Below are 21,945 nucleotides of genomic sequence, written 5' to 3'. Positions count from 1 at the left end.
GTTTATAAAGGGCTTTACAAAAGTCTGCTTTTTGTCCAAAATGTGTTGTCTGACAGTATGAAAACACGTTGATGTGCAGTCCTTAGCTGCTGCTTCATATATATGTATATGTATAATCTAAATATGGGCACTTCTTGTTGTAAAAATAGGAACTTTTATTTAAAGTTGAGATGTTAATTAATGTCAAGTATCAGTTTTTAAAAATATATATATATTTAGATAATCTATATCAAAATTCTACCCATCATTCAAACCCTATCTAAAATGCCACCTTCTTGAAGTAGTCTCTGGTTTCTCCATCTGATACGATTTCACCCATCCTTTAAAACCCTACATGACCTTATACTCCTTTATGACGTTCATCTTATTTTGCCCTATATAGTAATTATATTAATTCGTCTTTAAGATGTAAGAGGTTGTAAAGGAATACACACATCTATCTTATTATTTTTTCCTGCAGTGGCTTGCATATAATAGGCATTCGTTGAATAAATGAAATGTTTATTTTTTGATAGAAACATGCTAAACCTATATTCGACAGTACTGAAAGCTTTTAGATTTCAGATAGTCTCACGAGATATATGTCATTGGTGTCACCGTTTAGGAAGTAACTAATTGCACCTTGTGATATTACAGCCCTGTACAAGGAGCCAGTGCTTGCCCTTGGGATAATTACATTTCAAGACAAGTATAGGCTTGGGACTTCCCTGGTGGTCCAGTGGTTAAGACTCCGCGCTTCCACTGCAGGGGACACGGGTTTGATCCCTGGTCAGGGAACTAAGATCCTGCATGCCACGTGGCACGGCCAAAAAAAAAAGAAAAAAAAAAAGACAAGTATAGGCTTTGTGAATAGCAGCAAAACAAAATCATTGATGCGTATGCCCTGCCCTGTTAGACAGTGGCCTGGAGCGTGTTTTAAGGGTGGTGTCCGTAATGAACCATCAGGGGAGAGCCCTGTCCAGATCCAGCACGATGATGAGTGTTCTGGAGACCCATACAGTCTAGGAGGAATGAGAGTATGGGGGTCTGTGGGACTAATGAAAGAGAAGTGTTCAGGGGTCATGGGGAGGAAACCAGCCCTGGGGGACAGAAGAGGAAGGGCTTAGCTCAAGCCTTAGGGATGTGGGAGTGAAGGCAGCAGATGAAGGGCCGCAAGTAGGTAACTGAATATTGAGATGAAGGAATTTAAGAATAGGAGGGTACAGGCATGGTCCTCTGGTGTCCAGGTGAAGGACCCAGAAGCATAAGGTATTGATCTTAGACTTAATCCATAGAACAATGAAAAGCCATGCTGGAAACTTGATATCCAAGAGACCAAGTGATGCACAGAGGATATAGCATTTACAAGCTGAGTATTTTGGAAGTGATGGGAAAGAAATGTTTTATTAGTTCAGGCAAGCTTCTTCACACTTCCATTGCCTTTCCGAATATGTTAAAATCAGCGGATGTTAATTGGATAATAAAAAAAGCATTTAAAAAATAAAGGCCTGATTGTTTCCCCATTATAGGTCATTAGGGAGTATTGAGTAGAGTTCCCTGTGCTATACAGTAGGTTCTTATTAGTTATCTATTTTATATATAGTAGTGTGTATATATCAACCCCAATCTCCCAATTTATCCACCCCCCCTTTCCCCCTTGGTAACCATGTTTGTTTTCCACATCTGTGACTCTACAAAAGAGTGGATATATGTATATGTATAACTGACTCACTTTGCTGTACAGCAAAGAAACTAACACAACATTGTAAATCAACTATACTCCAATAAAAATTAATTTAAAAAATTTAAAACTAAGGCCAGCTAGGTAAGGATGAATCCCTAGTGACGGACTTCCTGGGCTGGCTACAGAGCACTTTGTGTGCCAGTCGGCCTCACACTGGTGTGTTGACACCGGGGGGACCCGAAATTCCAAGTACACATCAAGTGTCCAGTTGTCTTTTCCTTCACACTAGGCAAAAGAAGCTGCTTACAAGTAATTGCAAAAGTGCACCATAATCTCTGTGCTACATGGGCGTGGTTCACTAGGCATGGATTAACTTTAGTTCCCTCCAGCCTACTTACTAACTTGCTACCCCGGGCAAGGAAGGGATGGAATGGACTGCTAACCACCCACTGAGGTCCCCGCTTGGTGGGCTGCATCCAGTTCTGGTTTCCTGTGTAGGAAAATGATGTAGAGAATTGGGGGTGGAGGGTGGGTATGCAGAGGCGAGAAATGAAACAGTTTCACTAGATGGAACTTATGAGTTAAGAAAAAAATATATAAAAAGATGAACTGAAATCAGGTAACGGCCGTTTGCATCTCTCAAACTAGATCGCAGAATCATTCATCTTTAACCATTTTGGTGGACATGAGGGGAGTTTCAGCCTAGCTGATCCCATGACACTGCCAAGGTCAGGGTCATTTAGATTGTGTTTAAATCCTCTCGAAAGTTATTTTATCATCTGGGGAATAAGCATTAAATACATTTCCAAGAATTGCCCAGTAAGGAATTACCTTACTTCAGGCAAAGCCTAAGTGAAGCTGTGACATTTCTGGGGGGAAAAAAACAGGTGTTTTTAAGAAAATGAGGAGGCCTTCTCCCAATAAACATTTTAAGAATCGAAATCCAAACTAAAGAATTCAATCCAGATCTGACTTTAGTGAAAAGTCCTTTTAATGGTTTAATCACATGAATTTTTTTAAATGGTCTGATAATTTTTTTTAAACTGAGGAGTATGGAAATTATATTCGTGGTTGAAGGGTGTCCCAGATGTCAGGGCTTTTTCACACGAAAGCGTTGGTTATCAGAGCCTAGTCTCATTTTCTACAGAATTTGGTGCCTCCAATATTGTTCCTCACAGTGTCTACACTGCTATTTCATGAACTTCCGAGTCCCCATCTGTGAGCTATTAAAGAAAGTTTGCAGGACCACTTCCCACTTCTTTAAAAGATGCACCTTTTGGACTCAATGGTATTTTTTGCACATTTGAGAAAATGTTTGCTTTCCTCTAATATGACACAGACAGATCTGGCAAGATAATTGAAACTGAAATCTAGCACTCTATGACTGTCATGTATAATTGATATTTCATGGGGAGTTTACAGTTCAGACACCAAAACTGTTTTCTCTGTCAATGGGTGTCCAATTACAATAAAAAGAACCAGCCCATCAGCTTTTTTTCTTTTTATGATTATGGCAAAACAAGAGAAAGAAGAGAGAAAAGTAAAAGTTACCAGGACTTTTTTCTTTGCCCCATTTTCTTGTTGTTATTTTTCTTCTTTCTAAAAAACACCTCTGTCAAAAGGAAGATTTTGAACCTCATGCCATTAATTACAAACTTTTGTTTTGAGCTAAATGTTTCTAACAGCATTTCTGGTTTTACGTCATTTTCGCAGGTCTAGAAATTGATGACAAGTTTCCTAAAGTTTCCATCCTACACTCTTTTAGAAGGATTATGGTAGAGGAGAAAGAACTGAGGTCTGAAAGCCTGTTTTGAAGCAGTTATCTCTGGAGATAACGTTAACAAGGATTGAATAACTGCCAAATGAAATTTAATACATTTTCCCATCCATGAAATAGGCCTCTTAAATACAACAGAATAATTACTTTCACAATACTCCCTGGAAACAAAGAGAGCAGAAACATTGAATGCCTTTTTTGTTTGTGGTGTTTGTTGTTAGCTTGAGGACCAGGATAAGGACATTTACCAGGATGCTCTCTTCGCATCCGCATCCGCACATAACAACAGCCTTGCCAGCAGCCACCTAATTTGAAACTGCATATCTTTTTTTTTTTTTTTTTTTTGCGGTGCAGGGGCCTCTCGCCATTGTGGCCTCTCCCGTTGCGGAGCACAGGCTCTGGGCGCGCAGGCTCAGTGGCCATGGCTCACGGGCCCAGCCGCTCCGCGGCATGTGGGATCTTCCCGGACCAGGGCACGAACCCGTGTCCCCTGCATCGGCAGGCGGACTCTCAACCACTGCGCCACCAGGGAAGCCCTGCATATCTTTTAAATCTGTTTATGTTGGAGGAGTCGTGGCAAGTATTAAATTTTGTAATTTAGTTAGACATCTTGGACTTGGCCTGAGTTGGTGGACCATGATGTTTTTCCCCCTATGATAAGGAAAACTAAAATGATTTTTATATCTGCATCTATGTATGCGTGCACACACACACACACACATAAACACACTGTTTTAAAATGAAAACTCCAGGAAGTCACCCCATTTGTTCCTAAACTCTGCTCCCCTCCCCTGTGTGTGTGTGCTTGTGTGTGTATATATGTACATACATACATACATATATATATATATAATATATGCTCAATCAAGTTGTTCAATGTTGTTATAAGTTTTCTGAGTTCAAAATCTGTTTTAGTCCTCTAACCAGATGTTCTCTAAGTCACTTAACCATTTCAGCCTTCGCTTTCTTCTCTGTAAAATGAGAAGAAGTTTGTCCTAACTGGTATCCAGGTCTCCCCAGACCCTTCCCTTAAAGTCTATATACTGTGATTGAAAAGTGTTCTTAATATATCAGTTCTTTCCTCAGAAAGTAAGATTATTTAAAGTGATATGGTGCTTATGTGATTCAAAAGAGGTAGTACACTTCTAAAAGTATTTAGTAATTCCCAGTGATAAAGTCACACTGGAGAATTTAAATAGCTGTGTCAGAATTTGAATATTCCTTGTCCTAAGATACAATGAAACTTAGATATCTGCACATAAGAGCCATGATTTATGGGGGCCCGAGGAAGGGGCAGCCATGTTTGGACCACATGATCTTGCCTCCCCCTCTTCTTTTATAGCTCATTGGACCAGGGGTGAGGACACCTGATCCCAGGCTAGCCCATTCAGTGGGTGGCCTGTGTCTGCTTCAAAATGATGAGCTGGACCATCTGGTGATCTTGGCATTCTGAACTCAGAAATTCTAAGACAGAGAGGGAGTTAGGAGCAGATTCAGAACCTGAAAGGATGTACTGGGAACTCCTGTGAAGTGTCCAGGCCATAGTTCTGAGTGGGCAGAAGCCAGAGAGAGACAGAGGTACCAACAGAGGAAGGAGAGAGGCTGGAACAGCTCCTGAGACACAAGGGGTGGCCTTAGGTCCCGAGAGTTCTCCAGGCCCAAAACGTAGATCACAGAACTCTTCCTGTTAAATCTCCTTTTACCTGAGCCAGCTGGAATGAGTCTCTGGTCCTTACTATTAAAACCACCACACTAAATTGATCGCTCCACGAAAATCCCACCAAGAATCGCTTATAGCTCCATGAGGGCAGGGGCCACTTCTAAATTATTCAGCACCCTGTCCCCAGTACCTGTCAGAGTGACAAGCATGGGCTAGATTAGGAAATATTTGTTGAATTAATAAGTGTACTCTTGGATCAGTCAACTGATAATTATTGAATAATTTTTAGATTTTAGTTCTTCTACTTTTAGCATAGATATATCTAAAACCATATTGTATGTGGCTATAAGATGACTGTATTCTTAAAGACTGCAAAAAAAGTTTACAATCAATATTGATAAAGCTAACCTTTCATAGGCTGCCTTTTAACTTTATTGCTTATCTAGATGAAAAGGTTTATGGAAATAGGGCTTTAATGAAGTTTGGATTTTCTGGGTGCCATCCTTAGAATTGATGTGTAGGTTAAAGGAATCTGCTTTTTTTCTGGTTGCATTATTATTATATTTGTAAGTGGACAAATCCTGACCCTCATATATACAGAAGGCAGTATTGGTTTCTCCATCTATTTCTGAGTTATTCTGTTGATGGGTTTGTGCTGGCCATTCACTGTGGTGTTTTTCCTTGTCTCTTATGTGACCAGAAATAATGTTTCTGAGGGAGAAGTAAATAGGGTTAGGAAATGCTGTCTGTGGTCAAGGAAACACGAAAAGCAAAGCTAATTCTTCAGATCGGAATACTATTCCACAGCCACAGGCAATGGAATTGATCCTGGAGAATCAAGCTAATTAGATGGATCCATGGATGTGGACCTATCATTTAGTCATTCATTTGACCTGGACTATACATAGTTTACAAGGGAGGCCTTCGAATATCAAGGATAACATTGTTTCCAACTTCCTTTATGGAAAATGATGTATTATTTGAGATGATCTATAGAAAATAAAGTTGGCTAACATGCGTGACTAAAAGCCAAAAACCTAGTTGGAACAACTATCAAACATGCTTAGAGATCATTTAACATTTTACTGTCATTCTGCAGGAGAAAGATTTAAAATCAAATGGATATAAACAAAATAGAGACAGAGTGCAAAGGGATTGTAAGTGAAAGTAGCTTGAGTTCTAAGTTTTCTTGAACTATGTAGACTCTTATTTTTATGTAGTATGCAAGTATTTTCAGCTGGAACACCTAACAATATCAATAATTATTGTGTACCTTTGTGTACTAGCTGTCACGCATACTACTACTCCTTGCAATAAACCTGGAACTTACTCTCTGTAACTGCCAATGTTATTTTCTCTGTTTTGGATTTGAGCAACTTACCCATGATTATACTTGTACAGCAAACAAAGACCAGTTACAGTTATAATCTACATATTCTCATTACTGTATAATTTTCACTCAGTTGCACTGTCTTTCACTTACAGTTGAGGGAAAGAAAATGGAAAGGTTATTGGTTGTAGGTTCTTCTATCCTCTTTTAAAAGCTAAACGTGTCTAGAAGGGAAAAAAAAAGAAATTTCAAGATTAATAACTGAATATATTTTAATTCAAAAGCAAAATACTAACCTTGAATTGCATCGTAGCCTGCCCACAAAGAAGGCTTGAGGGTTTTAATAGGATGACTCTAAAATAGGAGGAGGGTACGAGAATCTCTGCTGTGCTCAAATCCGTGGTTACCTTCAGTGATTCCAACTTAGAATCATCCTTTGTGGAAAGAAATGAAATCCATTGGGAATGCCAGTAACTGAATCAACACTTGGGTAATTATTTAGGTTAACATTGATGGACAGTCTTAAAGAGCTACCATTTGATCAGGGGCTGTAAAAGTCATGCTTGCAAGTGGACATCTCAGATTGAAAGGATAATCACTGACTGAATCAGTCTTCTAAATGCACAGATACAAAAATGGAAAACAGCTACCACTCTTTGGTCTGGAAGGAAAATAAAAACAATACACGAAGAGTGAGAAATGGTTGAAGGGAATTGGGTGGGCATGCTCTACCTACAAAAGATTAGGCTTCAGTTACCGATGAAAAACGGGAGTGGCATGGCCATGGTGTTAAATATGTGAGAAGGGCTGACACTTATTCCATGGAACTCCAGAAGTTGAATCTAGGACCATTGGGTGGAATGTACAAGGAGGCCAACTTGTGGTGAAAATGGAGTGAGCTGCTTTGGGAGATAATCAGGGTCTTAATATATTTGAAGCATCCACATAGACACTAAATGACCACCATTCAGATTGTTCTGGGAAGGCACACGGGCACCCGGGTAGCAGAAAACACTGGACTCCCCAGATCTCTCGGCTACAACATTCATTTATACGTCCTGCTGCTCCTGAGTCCTTAAATCCTTTGCTATTCTTGCTGTATTTTGTTTTAACTTTTTTTAAAAATTTATTTTATTGAAGTGTAGCTGATTTACAATGTTGTATCAATTTCTGCTGTACAGCAGAGTGATTCAGTTATACATTCTTGTTCACGTTCTTTTCCATTATGGTTAATCACAGGATATTGAATGTAGTTCCCTGTGCTATACGGTAGGACCTTGTTTTTTTATCCATTCTATATATAATGGTTTTATTTTTGCTGTATTTTGAATCTGGGCAGTTAGTAGGATTTATATGATCCTCCTCTCTCTCCCTGAATTTTCTTCTGTATTGTTTTGGAGGATATAAAGGTGACACTTTATGCTAGGCTGCCTTTAGATAGCACACGCTTCATTTGGTTCTGTGAATTTTATTGTTGCTAGTTCAGATTCTTATTATTGTTGCACTTTGTGGAGATACTCTTTTAAAACACTGGGTAGCAAAAGAGTGATGATTCTGCTTCGTCGTTTCAGATTTCGGATTGGGAAAAAATTACACTTTTTGCTTCGTAGCCGTATAAATTCATGGATAACTATTTTTAGTGTTAGACCCACTGACCTGTGTCAACGTTCACCTAACAATAGGCTAAGAAAATAACTACTTGGAAATGCCGTTGAAAACGCTACTCATGTTCCTGTTGGTCTGCAAATGCTTACTGGTCTTACTTGAAGGTGTACACGATAAAGCCAGTGATTGCTGTCTCAATGCCACAAGGGACCCCAGAGTAGGTAGTAGTAGTTAATAAAAAGCTCAGCAGTATTTTTTTCAGACCAAGTCATCATGCTGTACTCTATAATTTTATTCTTGGAAGCATAGAGAATGTTTACAATATGGTGTCTTTCTAGGATCAGAATAGTGAAAAAAAAAATATGGAAAAATGTCCAAACATCTTTGCATGGCAATGATGGCATTACTGGCGTGTTTAATAAAACCTTTATTGGTACATTTTCCGGTATGGTGGCATTGGCAGAAACGGTCCCCCTTTGGATTTGGAACTCAGCAGCTGACGAAATACAGTAAACATTAATTTGGAATGGGCTGCCAGTTTTGGAAAGCCAGGTGACATTTTATTATACTTGTACCGAGCAGGGGCTATGTCCCATACTGCTGTAGCTTCCGCTGTCAGTGGCTTAGCTGGCATTATGGAAAAAAAAAAATGGCAGGCCTGAGAATCTTATCCCCTGAAATGAAAGTTGAATGCCAAATTGAAATTCCTGTAGGATTTCCGATAGCAATGGGGGAATTGAGGAGACCACAATTAAGCATATGGGCATTAAGATAATTGTCAGATCTGTTGGCGGACATGATAGAAGACAGATGGGTACGAATCAGTGCACTCCACTGCAGCACCCTGGGAGACAATTTGACGTTTTACCTGCCTGAGCTACTCTGCCATATTTGTCACTGGATGTTACAGCACAGCATCTTACTGAGTGTTAAAGTGTTTTTTGCTGGGTACTCTAGGTGCATGCGTGGTCCTTTAGCGCCCTCTAGTGAAATGCATTTGGGAGTATTGTTTTTCAAAGGTTAGTCTCCCTTCATTGGGTCCTTGCTGCCCTGGAAGTAGCCGTCACACCTCTGATTCCCACTAAACTCTACGGTTCCTCTTGCCCTTTCAGGTTGGGGCCCATCGTGAAGATGGCGTGGCCCTGAGGGGCAGCCATTCTCTTGTCCCAAACCAGGTGCCAGTTCCACAGCTTCCTGTCCAGTCTGCAACGTCCCCTGATTTGAACCCACCCCAGGACCCTTACAGAGGTAGGTCCGCCTCCGCGGGCGCTTCTGACCTCACTGAAACAATAGATCCCTTGTGGATCCCATGCTTACTCATTCATCCCTCAGGAAGCACTGGCAGATCACCAAGAATCCATTTTGATACAAAGATGGTAAGTAAATGGGAAAGGATTTCAAACGTCGCTGGCTAATTGTGTTTCTTCAGTAACTGTTTTGCTCCAGCATCCTCGGAAACCCTGCTCCTATTTCCGCAGGGAATGAGACCACAGACGGATGAGAGGAAATGTGACTTTAGCTATTTCCACACTGTGCTCGTTCAGATCCTTTAATGTGGTTAGTTGTAGCCTGACAGTGATGTTTCCAAATGAAGAGGAAGGAAGGAAATGGTTTTTGTTGCTTACGATGGAAGGAAATGTAGGTACATTTCAAACATGGAACTGGGATGATTTTCGCTCTTGAGTCATCAAGCCCCGTCCTTATTGCCTCGTACCACTGACTCCTTTCGGCTTCCCAGGACCCCAGGTAGCTGTGCCGCAGGGGCAAGACCTGGGTCCCAGGGTCCTCGTGCGGACTGGCTGGCCAGGTGACCCGAAAATGCCTACATAACATCTCCTCATTCCCCTCACGTTGAGAATAAAAATGATAACAGTGGCACAAGAAGGAATAATATGTATAAGCATTTGCCCACCTGTTAAGCATTGTAAGAATCTTGGGTGTGAATTATATATGTGGGTATGCCTGCCATTTTTAATTGAATAGTAATACTTTGATGGCCCTTTCTTTTTTTTATTTTTCTTTTTGTTTTTGTTTTTTTTGCGGTACGCGGGCCTCTCACTGTTGTGGCCTCTCCCGTTGCGGAGCACAGGCTCCGGACGCGCAGGCTCAGCGGCCATGGCTCACGGGCCCAGCCGCTCCGTGGCATGTGGGATCCTCCCGGACCGGGGCACGAACCCGCGTCCCCTGCATCGGCAGGCGGACTCTCAACCGCTGCGCCACCAGGGAAGCCCCTGGGGTCCTGCATTTCTAATGGGCTCCCAGGGGATAAGGATGCTCCCGGTCCACTGACGAGAGTTTGAGTGATAAAGTTCTAGACTCTACAGATTACAAATAGAAGGAAACACTAAATCGACGCACTTCTAGCTTAGAAATAAATGATTACATTAGGGCCACGTTTTAAAATATATTGTGATCTTGGAAAGTTGAGCAGTAATAGAGCTAGAAATGTCTTCATTGAGCAGTAACTGCTTTCCATAGGTACCATTTTTAAATGCTGGTTACCTCTTGAGGATAAGAGGAGCCTAATTTCAGAATATCATTAGGGTAGCTATTGAAGTCTTGACTGTACATATTTAGCATATACTCCCTGGGAATTATATTTTAAGGACATTTTTCTATTAAATCATTGCATATGGAAGAAGCTCAATATAATAGCCGATATTTACTTGGGTTCTTAATCAGAACATTGCGGTGTGTGATTTTCATGATTATGATTTTCATTGCAATTAAGTTGATGTTTTGTAGACAGTGAAATTACCGTCTACTCTAAAAGATTGCAAAATAGAATTTAACCTCAGAGCCAATGCAGGGAAAACTTGTTTCTGCAGGTGCATTTTTGAAACTTCACCAAAGACCATGAAAAAAGGGACAGATCACACAGCTCGGCGGTCTGAACTGTATAGCTGGCAGCTCTCCAGTCTGGGGTGCGCGTGTCTGTGCCTCGAGGCTTTGGTGGCCGTGTCACCTGGTCTCTTTATTTTCTGCAGGCATGCCACCAGGACTGCAGGGCCAGAGTGTCTCCTCCGGCAGCTCTGAGATCAAATCCGACGACGAGGGCGATGAAAACCTGCAAGACACGAAATCTTCCGAGGACAAGAAATTAGATGACGACAAGAAGGATATCAAATCCATTACTAGGTCAAGATCTAGGTAACAGTATATAATACTGTCGCTTCATTTAATTCCTTTATTGGACTTTGATGAAGTGAACAGAACAGGAAGAAACTATTCAGTTTTTTCCTGGCAGGTAAATCTGCAGCTGAAAAGAAAGTGAAAGGCTTTGCTCTAGAGGTACGAAAGTATCGTTTGAGATACCTGTGCTCTAGGAAAGCCAAAAATATCTTTGCATTTATGAATTTGGACCCAGTGCTAATAATGACACACGGCAAAAACAATTTGTAACTGATTCAAATGCAAGCAGTCGATTTGTAAAACTATACTTATTCTACAAATTTGGTCGTAAATGTTCTTTGGAAAATATTTCTAAAAAGAGAGCTTAGCTCTATTGAAAGCTCAATCGATGTATGCGCAACGGTCACTTTTTTCTTACCTCAAAAGTGAGAAAGTACTGATTTCCCAGCTTTATTCTAAACATGTTGGTATGTATAAGAGCAATACCTAAATTGCTCATTTTTTTTTCTCTCGGCAGAAAACGCAACTTCAGGAAAATAGCTTCTGGTTGGTTTTCTTAAGTCCCCGATATCTTTAAACTAGAATCTATCTCCTTGAACTTTAATCTGATAATCAGATGGGTTTTTTGTTTTTTTTTTTGAGTATCGTGACACCCATGTTCTTTACCTCAGTTCCCTTGGATGGTTTTTATTTGCAAACTAAATGAATTGTACTAAGACGATACCTCCCTTTTCAAGGCTCTCGTTCTCAAGGTTATACCTGGCGTCCTTTAGGAATTAAGGACATGCCGCCTTTTCACATTGCCTTTATAGTTATTGAGATAAATCTTATTACAAGTTCTACCACAGTTTCAGAAATTCTGGAAGCTTCTACCTTACCGCTTTTCGCCGTTGCTACAGAGTTTCCTGACTTGGCCACATTGGTAAGACATCCCAAGAAGGGCCTTTCACATCCTTACCAGCTTCTCTGTTAGATCAGTCAGCTCTTGGTAATTTAACTAGCGGTCATAACGCATGCATATCAATGGATTCTTTGATGTTTCAGTACAACATTTTAACTCGCTGTTAAGAACCTTCTTTTAAAAGGTCACTGTTTTGACATTTACTTAGGCCCCCAAAACCGTGTTGTAAGGCGAGACTTTCCAAATCTAGGCAGTTTTCTTCGCATAACCAATTTATTTATAAGAGGTTAACCAATTCTCATTCATTATTGCCCTGAATACCCTTGGAAAACAAATTCCCATTTTCAGGCCCACTTTGGAAAAGGTGTCGCATATGTTTGATGCGTAAAAACATCACCCAGATTTTTAACTTCAGGATGGGATGAGCAGAAACTCAACTCTGTTCTCTTTTCACTTATTACGTCCTATCTGTGTGTCAGAATGTGGGTGTGGATTAATAGCAATCTTGATTTCCTTGGCATCAGCAGAGGTCACGGGTGGGAGAGAGCGGGACCAGCAAGGAAATGAGGAGGAGAATCAGATGGCGGAGAAAGAGAGCACCTTCCGATGGGTTCAGTTTAGTTGCGCGTTCACCAGCACGCATTCGAGGCAGACAGTCCCATCTGGAAGGGAGTTTAACCTACAGGAAAGACGAGCCAAGTCTTACAGCATCTTTCTTTGGTGTCTGCCTCCTTTATAAGTGTTCTTGGCTTACTTACGTCATCTTTATGAGCAGCATGTGCTACAACCCAAGAATCCGCTCCATTTCTGATTGATTGGGGCTTCTCCATCGTAGTGGATCCTTAGTGCGATTTGGAAGTTACCCAGACATTCTCCACAGTGGAAGGCTATACATTTTAAGCCAATACTCGCTAAGTGTGCATTGAATTGAGTAGATAACTTCCCACGTGTTCCTCCAGCTCTGGAAGGTTGCGATTAACATCTTTATTCTGTGAGCCTTTCAGATTCATGGAACTTTAGAGTACAGGCTCACCTTGATGGTCTTTGGGGTCAGTGCTCAGATCTCTAGGTTAACATCCTTACGGATGGCCACCTCGTTATTGTTTCTTGCAGTGAAGACTCTCTTGCTTTTGAGTGAAGTTTACTTCATTTTTTATATCTCTCACACTCAGAAAAGGTTCTTGCTCATGTTAATTCATTGTTAATTCAGCAATTAATTTAGTTCCGCTCAGGGTTCTTTGCTCTCTTCTGTTCTGCCTTCCTTAGACATTTTCAACACCTCTCTCTTTTACGTGATTGCCCAGGTATTATTTGAAGCCTTGACGCCATGAGATCTTCCTGATATGACATGCTTTCCAGGTGGCTCATCATCCTATTTGCCCCCCATTCAAAAGTTTCTAATTTGTCAGCATGACACCCAGAAACAGAAGTTATCTTCCCTTTCCAGACTCCTGGCTCCAACCATGCCTTTGATATGAATCATGTGATATCTCTGTTCTCATAATCAGGGATGACCTTTTGGGCTTCATTTTTGACTCACAATGAGATCATGGGTATTGATAACCAGTAAGTGTTTGGGTTGGGTTGGGTTGGGTTGGGTTTGCCTAGAACTCATGTCAACTCAGGTTTCCCCAACTTGTCTGGGGAATCATAAACATCCATAAAGTTAAAGGCCATGGAGATGATGTTTCTCTAACCTTTCTATTTAATACATGGAAAAAGCGAGACTCAGATACATTAAGTGGACTGACCAAGCCTTCCAAGCTGGTTAATAGACAGCAGGCCCCCGTGTTCACTCCCATTGCTCTGTTGTCTTGAATGTAGGACCTTCTTAATCCTGTTTGAGCTGCATCGTCTTTATTTTGACCTATCCACATCATTTTTCAATCCCTGGTTCTCCTTGGGTTTCGGATGTCACAGTATGAAAGTTTTTTTTAAGAAAGAACAGCTTCAGTCTAAAACACTTTCTGAATCGCGGTCCTGAAGTGTAGCTCGAGCTGAAGTTGACAGCGCTCTGCCGTGCGTAACCTTAGGGATGGAAGCTATGTTTTCCTTTTTGCTCCCCTCCATCCATATGGTGCACTCGGGGCCCCAACTTGAACCTCTCCTGTTGGGTTTGGGTTTCATGTCCAGGAGACATCAAACGTCTGGCGTAGCGACTGTCACAGCCACCTAAAGCAACGCCAAGCCCAGGTGGATGGTAAATTCTGCCAAGGACAAGATCCTGAGATGGAAGAGTTCCCTGAAAACTCAGAAAGAAAACAAAAGGAATTTAGAAACTGTCTTTTTCCCCACCCCATTGGAAAATGTCACGTTCTCCCTTTTGTCCCGCAGCAATAACGATGACGAAGACCTGACGCCGGAGCAAAAGGCGGAGCGGGAGAAGGAGAGGAGGATGGCTAACAATGCCCGGGAGCGCCTGCGGGTCCGTGACATCAACGAGGCGTTCAAGGAGCTGGGCCGCATGGTGCAGCTGCACCTCAAGAGTGACAAGCCCCAGACCAAGCTTCTGATCCTCCACCAGGCCGTGGCCGTCATCCTCAGCCTGGAGCAGCAAGTCCGAGGTCAGTGCCGGCCGGCTGGCCTCCACGCAGAGGTCACGGCCGCACGCCGCTGGAGAGAGCAGAGATGCTCTGGCGGCCTTGAGCAGGGGCAGAGAGTAGACTCTTAGGCATCCTTCAGAATCATTGCTTCAATCTCATCTAAATCTATGAGGCAGCTCCCCTTTCCCCTGTAACTGAATCCTGGGATTGTTCTTGTAACTGATGCTGCCTTAGGACGTTTCCATAGGTCCTCTCAGTAACCGGAGCTGGGGACGTTTGCTTTACCAACTTTCTCAGACTGTAAAGTGACTGCACAGTTTCACCAGGGAGTTCGACCTTTACTAGCCACTGAGCGAATGAATGACAGTCGTGTGCATTTTCCTAGCTGGTCCTCTTGTTCTGGAAGGTAGAAACTGAGAGGAAGGATCAACAGCCCCACAGAAACGTTGCATGACTGCCCTGGACCAGAAGCCCTGGGTGTGACCTAAATGCTCTGTGCTTTCCTCTTCCACAGAAAGGAATCTGAATCCGAAAGCTGCATGTCTGAAAAGAAGGGAAGAGGAGAAGGTGTCCTCGGAGCCGCCCCCGCTCTCCTTGGCGGGGCCTCACCCCGGCATGGGAGACGCGTCCAATCACATGGGACAGATGTAAAAGGGCAAGTTTGTTTTCAGCCATTTCTGAAAGCTCTCCTTTGTTACTCTTACCAAGGCATCAGCCATGAAAGCCATATTTGACCCAAATGCACAGACTTTTTTTTCCCCCTTGGGAAGAAAAAAACAAGTTTAAAAATAAAAGCTTTCCTTTTTTCTGTTATAACCGTATTAATTCATCTTTCTCTCTTCTTTCTCAGGTCCAAGTTGCCACATTGCTTCATTAATACAAGAGACCACTTCCTTAACAGCTGTATTATCTTAAACCCACATAAACACTTGTCCTTAACCCCTTTTTTTGTAATATAAGACAAGTCTGAGTAGTTATGAATCGCAGACGCAAGAGGTTTCAGCATTCCCAATGATCAAAAAACCGAAAAACAAACAAAAAAAAAAAAAAAGAAAGAAAAAAAGTGCAACTTGGGGGATGACTCTCTTTAACATATCATTCAGAATGTTCAAAGCAGTATGTGCAGGCTGAGACGCAGCCCGGAGACTGAATGGCAATCTTTCCACACTGTGGAGCAATGCATTTGTGCCTAAACTTCTTTTGGAAAAAAAAAAATATATAATTAATTTGTAAGTCTGAAAAAAAAAATATTTAATTTAAAAAAATTGTAAACTTGCAATAATGAAAAAGTGTACTTCTGAAGAAAACTACATGACCATTTTTGTTGGTATTCAAGTCAGCTAGTGTTTATAATTACCGGATATCGAATAAGGGAAGCTCGGCTGCCCTCGTAACAAAACCAGCAAACATCCTGATGACAGCGAAGTGATGACATTAGCCATTCCTTAGGGTAGGAGGAACAGATGGATCTTATAGACCTATGACAAATATATATATAAATATATATATAAATATATATTAAAAATTTAGTGACTATGGTAAGCTTTTGTTCATTTGTTTCAGACTTTTTTCTCCTGTAAAAAAATAGTACTGATTAACTTTTTTAAAAGAAAGATTTTACTGTAAATACGGATTTTTTTTTTTTTTTTTTTTTTTTTTTTGGTCTCATTTCTGTCCCTTTCCCCGGTTTGTTCTCATAACCTGTAGTGCCAACTCTGCTTCCGGAGGGGTAGTGCAGGATGAAATGCTGACCCTGATGTTGCTTTTCATTCATAAATAAGTAGAAAGTTGTTTCTTCAGTCTTTTGGGAACACAGGACTTAAAAGTCACATCATGTGTAGATATTAACAAGCAGCATTACCAAGACATGGCAAAAAGAGTTTGTCTGAATTGTAATGTTGCGTTTGTGACCCTCTTCTGGGATTTTCAGAGGTACAAGGTTAGAATGCTACAATGTTACCACTGTGCCTTCCAATGTTTATATCATCGGAAACATAACATAATCAAAGTGGCTGTGATTTAACAAAATGATTAAAGCGTTACCTACATGTGTAGCCAGAAGTAGTGTGCAGTGAGGTGTTTCTGAATACATGGTCAGATTTTTGGAAAAAAACAAAAACAAAAAAAACAAGTGAAGTTCAACGACCATCCAATGAGAAAATTGCAAGTAGTGTGACAGAGCTGATTGATTTTGTTGCTTTCTTGATTTTTTTTTCAAAATGGGTTTACTAAGATGCAGATGACTTAACTGTCTCCTCCTTCGTCTGAAAAAAAAAATGCCAATATTCAATCATCATGCAGCGTTATAACAAGCCTTATAAGTCCTAAAGCATTAAGTTGCACTTTCTTGAGGAGGGGTAGTGCAGTATTTCTCTGGCCAGTATGAATGAAGTTTATACTTAACGTATTTGATAGAAACATAGATCAAGCTATGGCACAGCAACTCATCAGATAGCTAGCTTTGACGTCTGGGCACAATTGAACCAACTTCCATCGTGAATCTTTATAATGATTGACTTTGGTGTATAGTGCAGTAAAGAAATAGTGCTCCTAGTTAAGTATTTGTCAGCATCCTTTTGTCTCTAACTCATTTCTGTTTTTACAGCCACACAATCTTGGCATGTATTAAGAAAAAAAATCCCTTGTTCAAGTAGTTTTTCCACCTATCAGCACTGAGTAAATGCCATAAACCCATCGAAATGGTCTAAATGTTCCATCTGTTCTCCTGTTTTGCCAGTTATATAGTAATGAAATACATTTGTAAATTTTATGCAACAAATGGCAAACGTATCATTATTTTGAAATTGTGTATGTAAAAGTTATATTTTTACATGTAGACTCTTGTTATTATGTGTTTTAATACATTGTATCGGTTTTTGTTCCTTTTTTTTTTTAAACGGTGTGGTTTAAAAACCGTCTCATTGAAATGAAATAGTGAGCTACAAGAATCTGAATTTTATGTTCATTTCTGAAAATGTAAGAACAAATAAGATAGTTACCACGTGGTCATCTTTTACAAACCCATAAACATTTTGATTAGCTGTGTGTGTGTTGAAAACTGTAAATATGTTCAGTAGTGATAAAACTAAAATACTTTGTTTGATTTGTTGATAAGTTCCTAAAATGTGGAGGTGGATTAAAACCTTAGAATAGCAGAAATCAGACTTCATGAAAAGTTATTTGGAGGCTACCCTGTGAAAATGAATGAACAAAGGGGCTCAAAGAAGGGCATGGAAGACAATATTGTATACTCTCCCCTCCTCCTGAATAATGGAAACTGTGTGTACTTGTACCCTCAGTATGTTGAAGATTTCCTTTTAGTGGTACAGTCTGCACTCATTTTGTATACTCTATCAAGGCGGGTATCCCTAGGAACAATATTATATAAGAAGCAGGTATCCTCTGATCACATTCAGGATAAGTGTATAGAAGAAAATATGGTGTTTACTCTTTAGGGAACTGGAAACACTCCCTGCATTGATGTACATTTTAAGATTGGCACTTTTGATACACGTTATCATCAAGGTGCTTTCATAGAGCTGATTTAAAGTTTTTCAAATCTGTAAACAAAGCAAAAAACAATTAAATCGTAGTTCTTGGATTATTTTTTAAATTGGTGCTTTTATATTTTGTTCTCAGTCAAACAGAGTAAAAGCTGCAATCTAGTGTTCACCAGCTTTGATGCATTCATTGATCAGTCATGTAATACCTCTATTGTGGAATTCCCTTTGGAAATAAGCGAAAAACTTTCTAACGGCCACCAAAAGCTGCTCACTACTTTTTGCTTGGTGGAGAAACATCTGCACCTATCCATATTCATTGGGTTGTATCCCCATTAAAAAGGAAAAAAAAAAAAAAAGATGAAAGGGAATGTGGCCTTTGTAGTGTGTTTTTGTTTTCTTGTTCTTTTGTAATTATCAAACCCAGGTAAGATATTGGTATCCTGCGCTGTATTTTCTAATGCAATTTAGCAGAAGACAGTTAGGATTAACGTACTCTACAGAAATTTCCTAAGGGTCCATACTACACTATGTATATGATGATACTTAGGCTGGGGATCTGCTTAAGAGACTTGGACTTTAAAAGCAGCTTGGAACAGTTGATCCACCTCCACATTCAAGTAATTTATGAATATGCAGACTAGGGATCTGTTCATCTAGACATTTTTTCCCATTTGTCTTCTGTGTAGCTGCAAGGAACACTAATGTTTATACAACTGTCAGTCCACCCAGTAACGCAACTGGTTCTGATTCAGTCTTCCGATTCCTTTTCGTTTTTCGCTTTTTCCTATTTCTTGATTTTTTTTTTTTTTTTTAATTTGTGATCTTTATTTTGATGAGGGAATGGGGCGGGGGGAGGGGGGTGGAGGGAGGGTGTTGAACCAAGACTTGGGGTTAAGAGGATTTTCGTTTTGGATCCAACAGGCAGAATATGATCTGTGTCCAAAAGTGAACTTGAGTCAGGAATGAAACGATTTCAGCATAAACAAGCACAAAAATTTAGTCTGCTGGCTGACTGGAAACAAAAAAAAAAAAGTCAAGATGGAATATGAGGAATTCCAACACAATGGGGCACCAAGGCCTTTAGGCCTCTCTTTATTTTGCTTTGGTTCTGTTTGTTTTTCTTTAGAGACATGCTCTCTCTCATGGGACTTGAAGTGGACTCATCTTTGTGCAGTGCTGGTTTTGCCATACTCATTTCAAGTATTATAGACATATGTAATGGTGAAAATATATGAACTGTGGCCTTTTTCATTCTTGTTACTTGTGATGCAATTAAGTGAAGATAAGAAAAAAAAAAGCAGAGATTTACCATGTATCAGTGCCTGGCTTTTTGTTATAAAGCTTTGTTTGTCTAGTGCTCTTTTTGCTATAAAATAGACTGTAGTACACCCTAGTAGGAAAAAAACTAAATTTAAAAATAAAAAATATATTTGGCTTATTTTTCGCAGGAGCAATCCTTTTATACCATGAATATTACAAAAAAAATTGTCAGATTCTGAATATTTCTTCTTTGTAGATTTTTGGAATCATTATGAGTAAAAGTTTGTTACTTTATTTTACTATTTAAAAGATGTTATTTTGCCATGTGTTACTGAGATGAAACTGTATGGTAGCTTTTTTGTTTGTTTTGTTTTGTTTTTTGTTTTGTTTTTGTTTTTTTTTTTTAGTTGTAGGTCGCAGCGGGGAAATTTTTTGCGACTGTACACATAGCTGCAGCATTAAAAACTAAAAAAAAAATTGTTAAAAAAAGAAAAAAAGGGAAAACATTGAAAAAAAAGAAAAAAAAGATAAACAGTTACACCTTGTTTTCAATGTGTGGCTGAGTGCCTCGATTTTTTCATGTTTTTGGTGTATTTCTGATTTGTAGAAGTGTCTAAACAGGTTGTGTGCTGGAGTTCCTTCAAGACAAAAATAAACCCAGCTTGGTCTAGGCCATTACCTGTTTCCCATCTGTAGTTATTCGATGAAGTCATGTACATGACCGTTCTGTAGCAATAAATGTGCCATTTTTATAAACTGTTTCTGACACTTGTTTCATTTCATTTTGCATTGTCCATATAGCTCTGCTTCTCTGCTGTAAGTAAAACCGCCTCTAGATTTCATTTTGCAAGTGTTGGAGATATTGACAGCTTAACAAACAAAACATACCCAAACAAAAAACCCCACAAAAACAAATTGAAAAAGCAAAGCACATGACTGACCAAGGAAGAGATGCCCTTAATGAAAATGGAACGAGATGCATGCAAAACAAAAAGAAAACTGTCTAGAGGATTAATTAATTGAAGGAATCTAATTAATGTAACACGGAAGCTATGCATTTGAAGAGCTTTGAACTGCGCCATTGTTGCCAGTGTTTTCGGCTGGGCTGCAGTTTGCTTAAGTCAAGTCAGCCTTAAACTTCTGGATCAGTTGGTCGATTGGCAGAACCTCCTCAGCTAGATCTTTTCAGTCAAAAATCTATTGTATCGCTTTGTGAAGAGCTGCCTATTGTTAACCACAATTAATATTCCACTGTATTGATCGTTTCTCAAACTCTACCCAGCCCACTACTTCTGGTTGACTCTTTTGACTATTAATCCAGGTGTAAACAACCAGATGGGCTTTTTTCGAACTTGTACCACTGATGCGTGTCACCTATGATGGGAGGGGAAAAATGTACAGATTAAAATTATTCAGTGTTATGTACTGTAAGTTAATACTTTTGTAGAGTGGACATCAATCTCCTTTGCAAAACTTGGAGGCTGTTTCAACATTGCATTTTAGAAATGTAAAGTAATGTATGCAATGGAAAGAAAGCCCGTGGTTAGATAAGCGCTTCATCACAGAATGTTCTAAATCCAGTACGTGGTATTTGGGGATGTCTTCATATCGCTCTTGTACTCTTTCTAATGGGGTTTAGTGACAAGTTTACCTGAAGGAAAATGTGATAACGCCATTTGGGTCACATGTGAAATGCCCTCCATTAGCCAAATGTTGGGGTTTTTTTTTTTTTTTTCTTTTTGGTTGGATTGTTTGCAGACATTTAAATTTTATGAAATTTCCAAAGATTTTGGTTGATAAGCCCTTTTTCCTTCTAAATGATTTGAGATGTTCTTATGTTCTTACTGTGTGTTTTAAATATAGATAAAATAGCCCCAAGCATTTAGTCTTTTAGTATTATATTTGATCATCTCACTATGACTGAAAAGGGGAAAAATGAGCTTGGGCACCACTTCAGTGTCTCTTATCTAGTCTATTAACATTATGTTTTATTTAAAAGGACCACATTAAACATGAAACTCTAACTTTGGTGCATTTTTCAAAGGGAAGTTAAATCGCTGGAGAAACTAAAGTACTATCCAAAAGTTATGAAGATCCCAATAATGTTAGAAACGAAAGATCATCCAAAGGAGCTGAAACAGGCAATCGTTTTTAGCCTTATAATTGAATCCATTCATAGAAGACCCAGTGAAGTTTTTGTACTAGGCTTTAATTATAAACCACCTTTCTCTTGACTAACAGCCTAAAACATTCATTTGTAAGCCACTTGAAAGCATGCAAACAAGAAAAAGAGCTAGTCTGTTTCTCATATTCACATCACCCCAGGATCATACATTTAAATTGCACTTGGGACCGTTAATGCTTTGCCAGCCAGAAGATCTCGTACTCAACAAGCCATGCTCCTCCTTCAAACTAATTACAAGGCTACATGCTCACTGGTCATGGCTTGGTTATAAAGAAGCTAGTCAGTTTGGAAAGGACTAGAAGGGCAAGAAGAACCAAAGTCACCTTGGTATTCCTGAAGGATTCTTTACATTGGGAAGGTTTGTTGAACAAATGTGGCCTTAAGCA

At 39.8% G+C, this 21,945-nt stretch overlaps 1 protein-coding gene across 22 annotated transcripts in view; it reads left to right on the top strand.

Moving 5' to 3' along the window:
- TCF4 (transcription factor 4) overlaps positions 1-18,957 on the top strand; it is a 359,688-nt gene extending 340,731 nt beyond the window's left edge. For 16 of the 22 annotated variants that reach the window (XM_022584419.3, XM_022584426.3, XM_022584420.3 and 13 more), the window contains 5 exons: positions 9,148-9,283; positions 11,023-11,185; positions 14,403-14,632; positions 15,126-15,266; positions 15,462-18,957. In XM_022584419.3, the coding sequence (XP_022440127.1) occupies positions 9,148-9,283; positions 11,023-11,185; positions 14,403-14,632; positions 15,126-15,262 (666 nt within the window). In that variant the 3' untranslated portion in view covers positions 15,263-15,266; positions 15,462-18,957. The remainder of the gene's footprint in view (positions 1-9,147; positions 9,284-11,022; positions 11,186-14,402; positions 14,633-15,125; positions 15,267-15,461) is intronic. The other 6 variants (XM_022584425.3, XM_022584424.3, XM_030762039.2 and 3 more) reach the window with 1 other exon arrangement.
- Positions 18,958-21,945: the final 2,988 nt, after the last annotated feature.

This window comes from Delphinapterus leucas, chromosome 14, assembly GCF_059928025.1.
Source record: "Delphinapterus leucas isolate spDelLeu-1000000601 "Yukka" chromosome 14, BTC_Dleu_Yukka2, whole genome shotgun sequence".
NCBI classification, from domain to species: Eukaryota; Metazoa; Chordata; class Mammalia; order Artiodactyla; family Monodontidae; genus Delphinapterus; species Delphinapterus leucas.
Note: the sequence above shows the minus strand (reverse complement) of the source record. Positions and strands in the feature narration are given on the sequence as shown.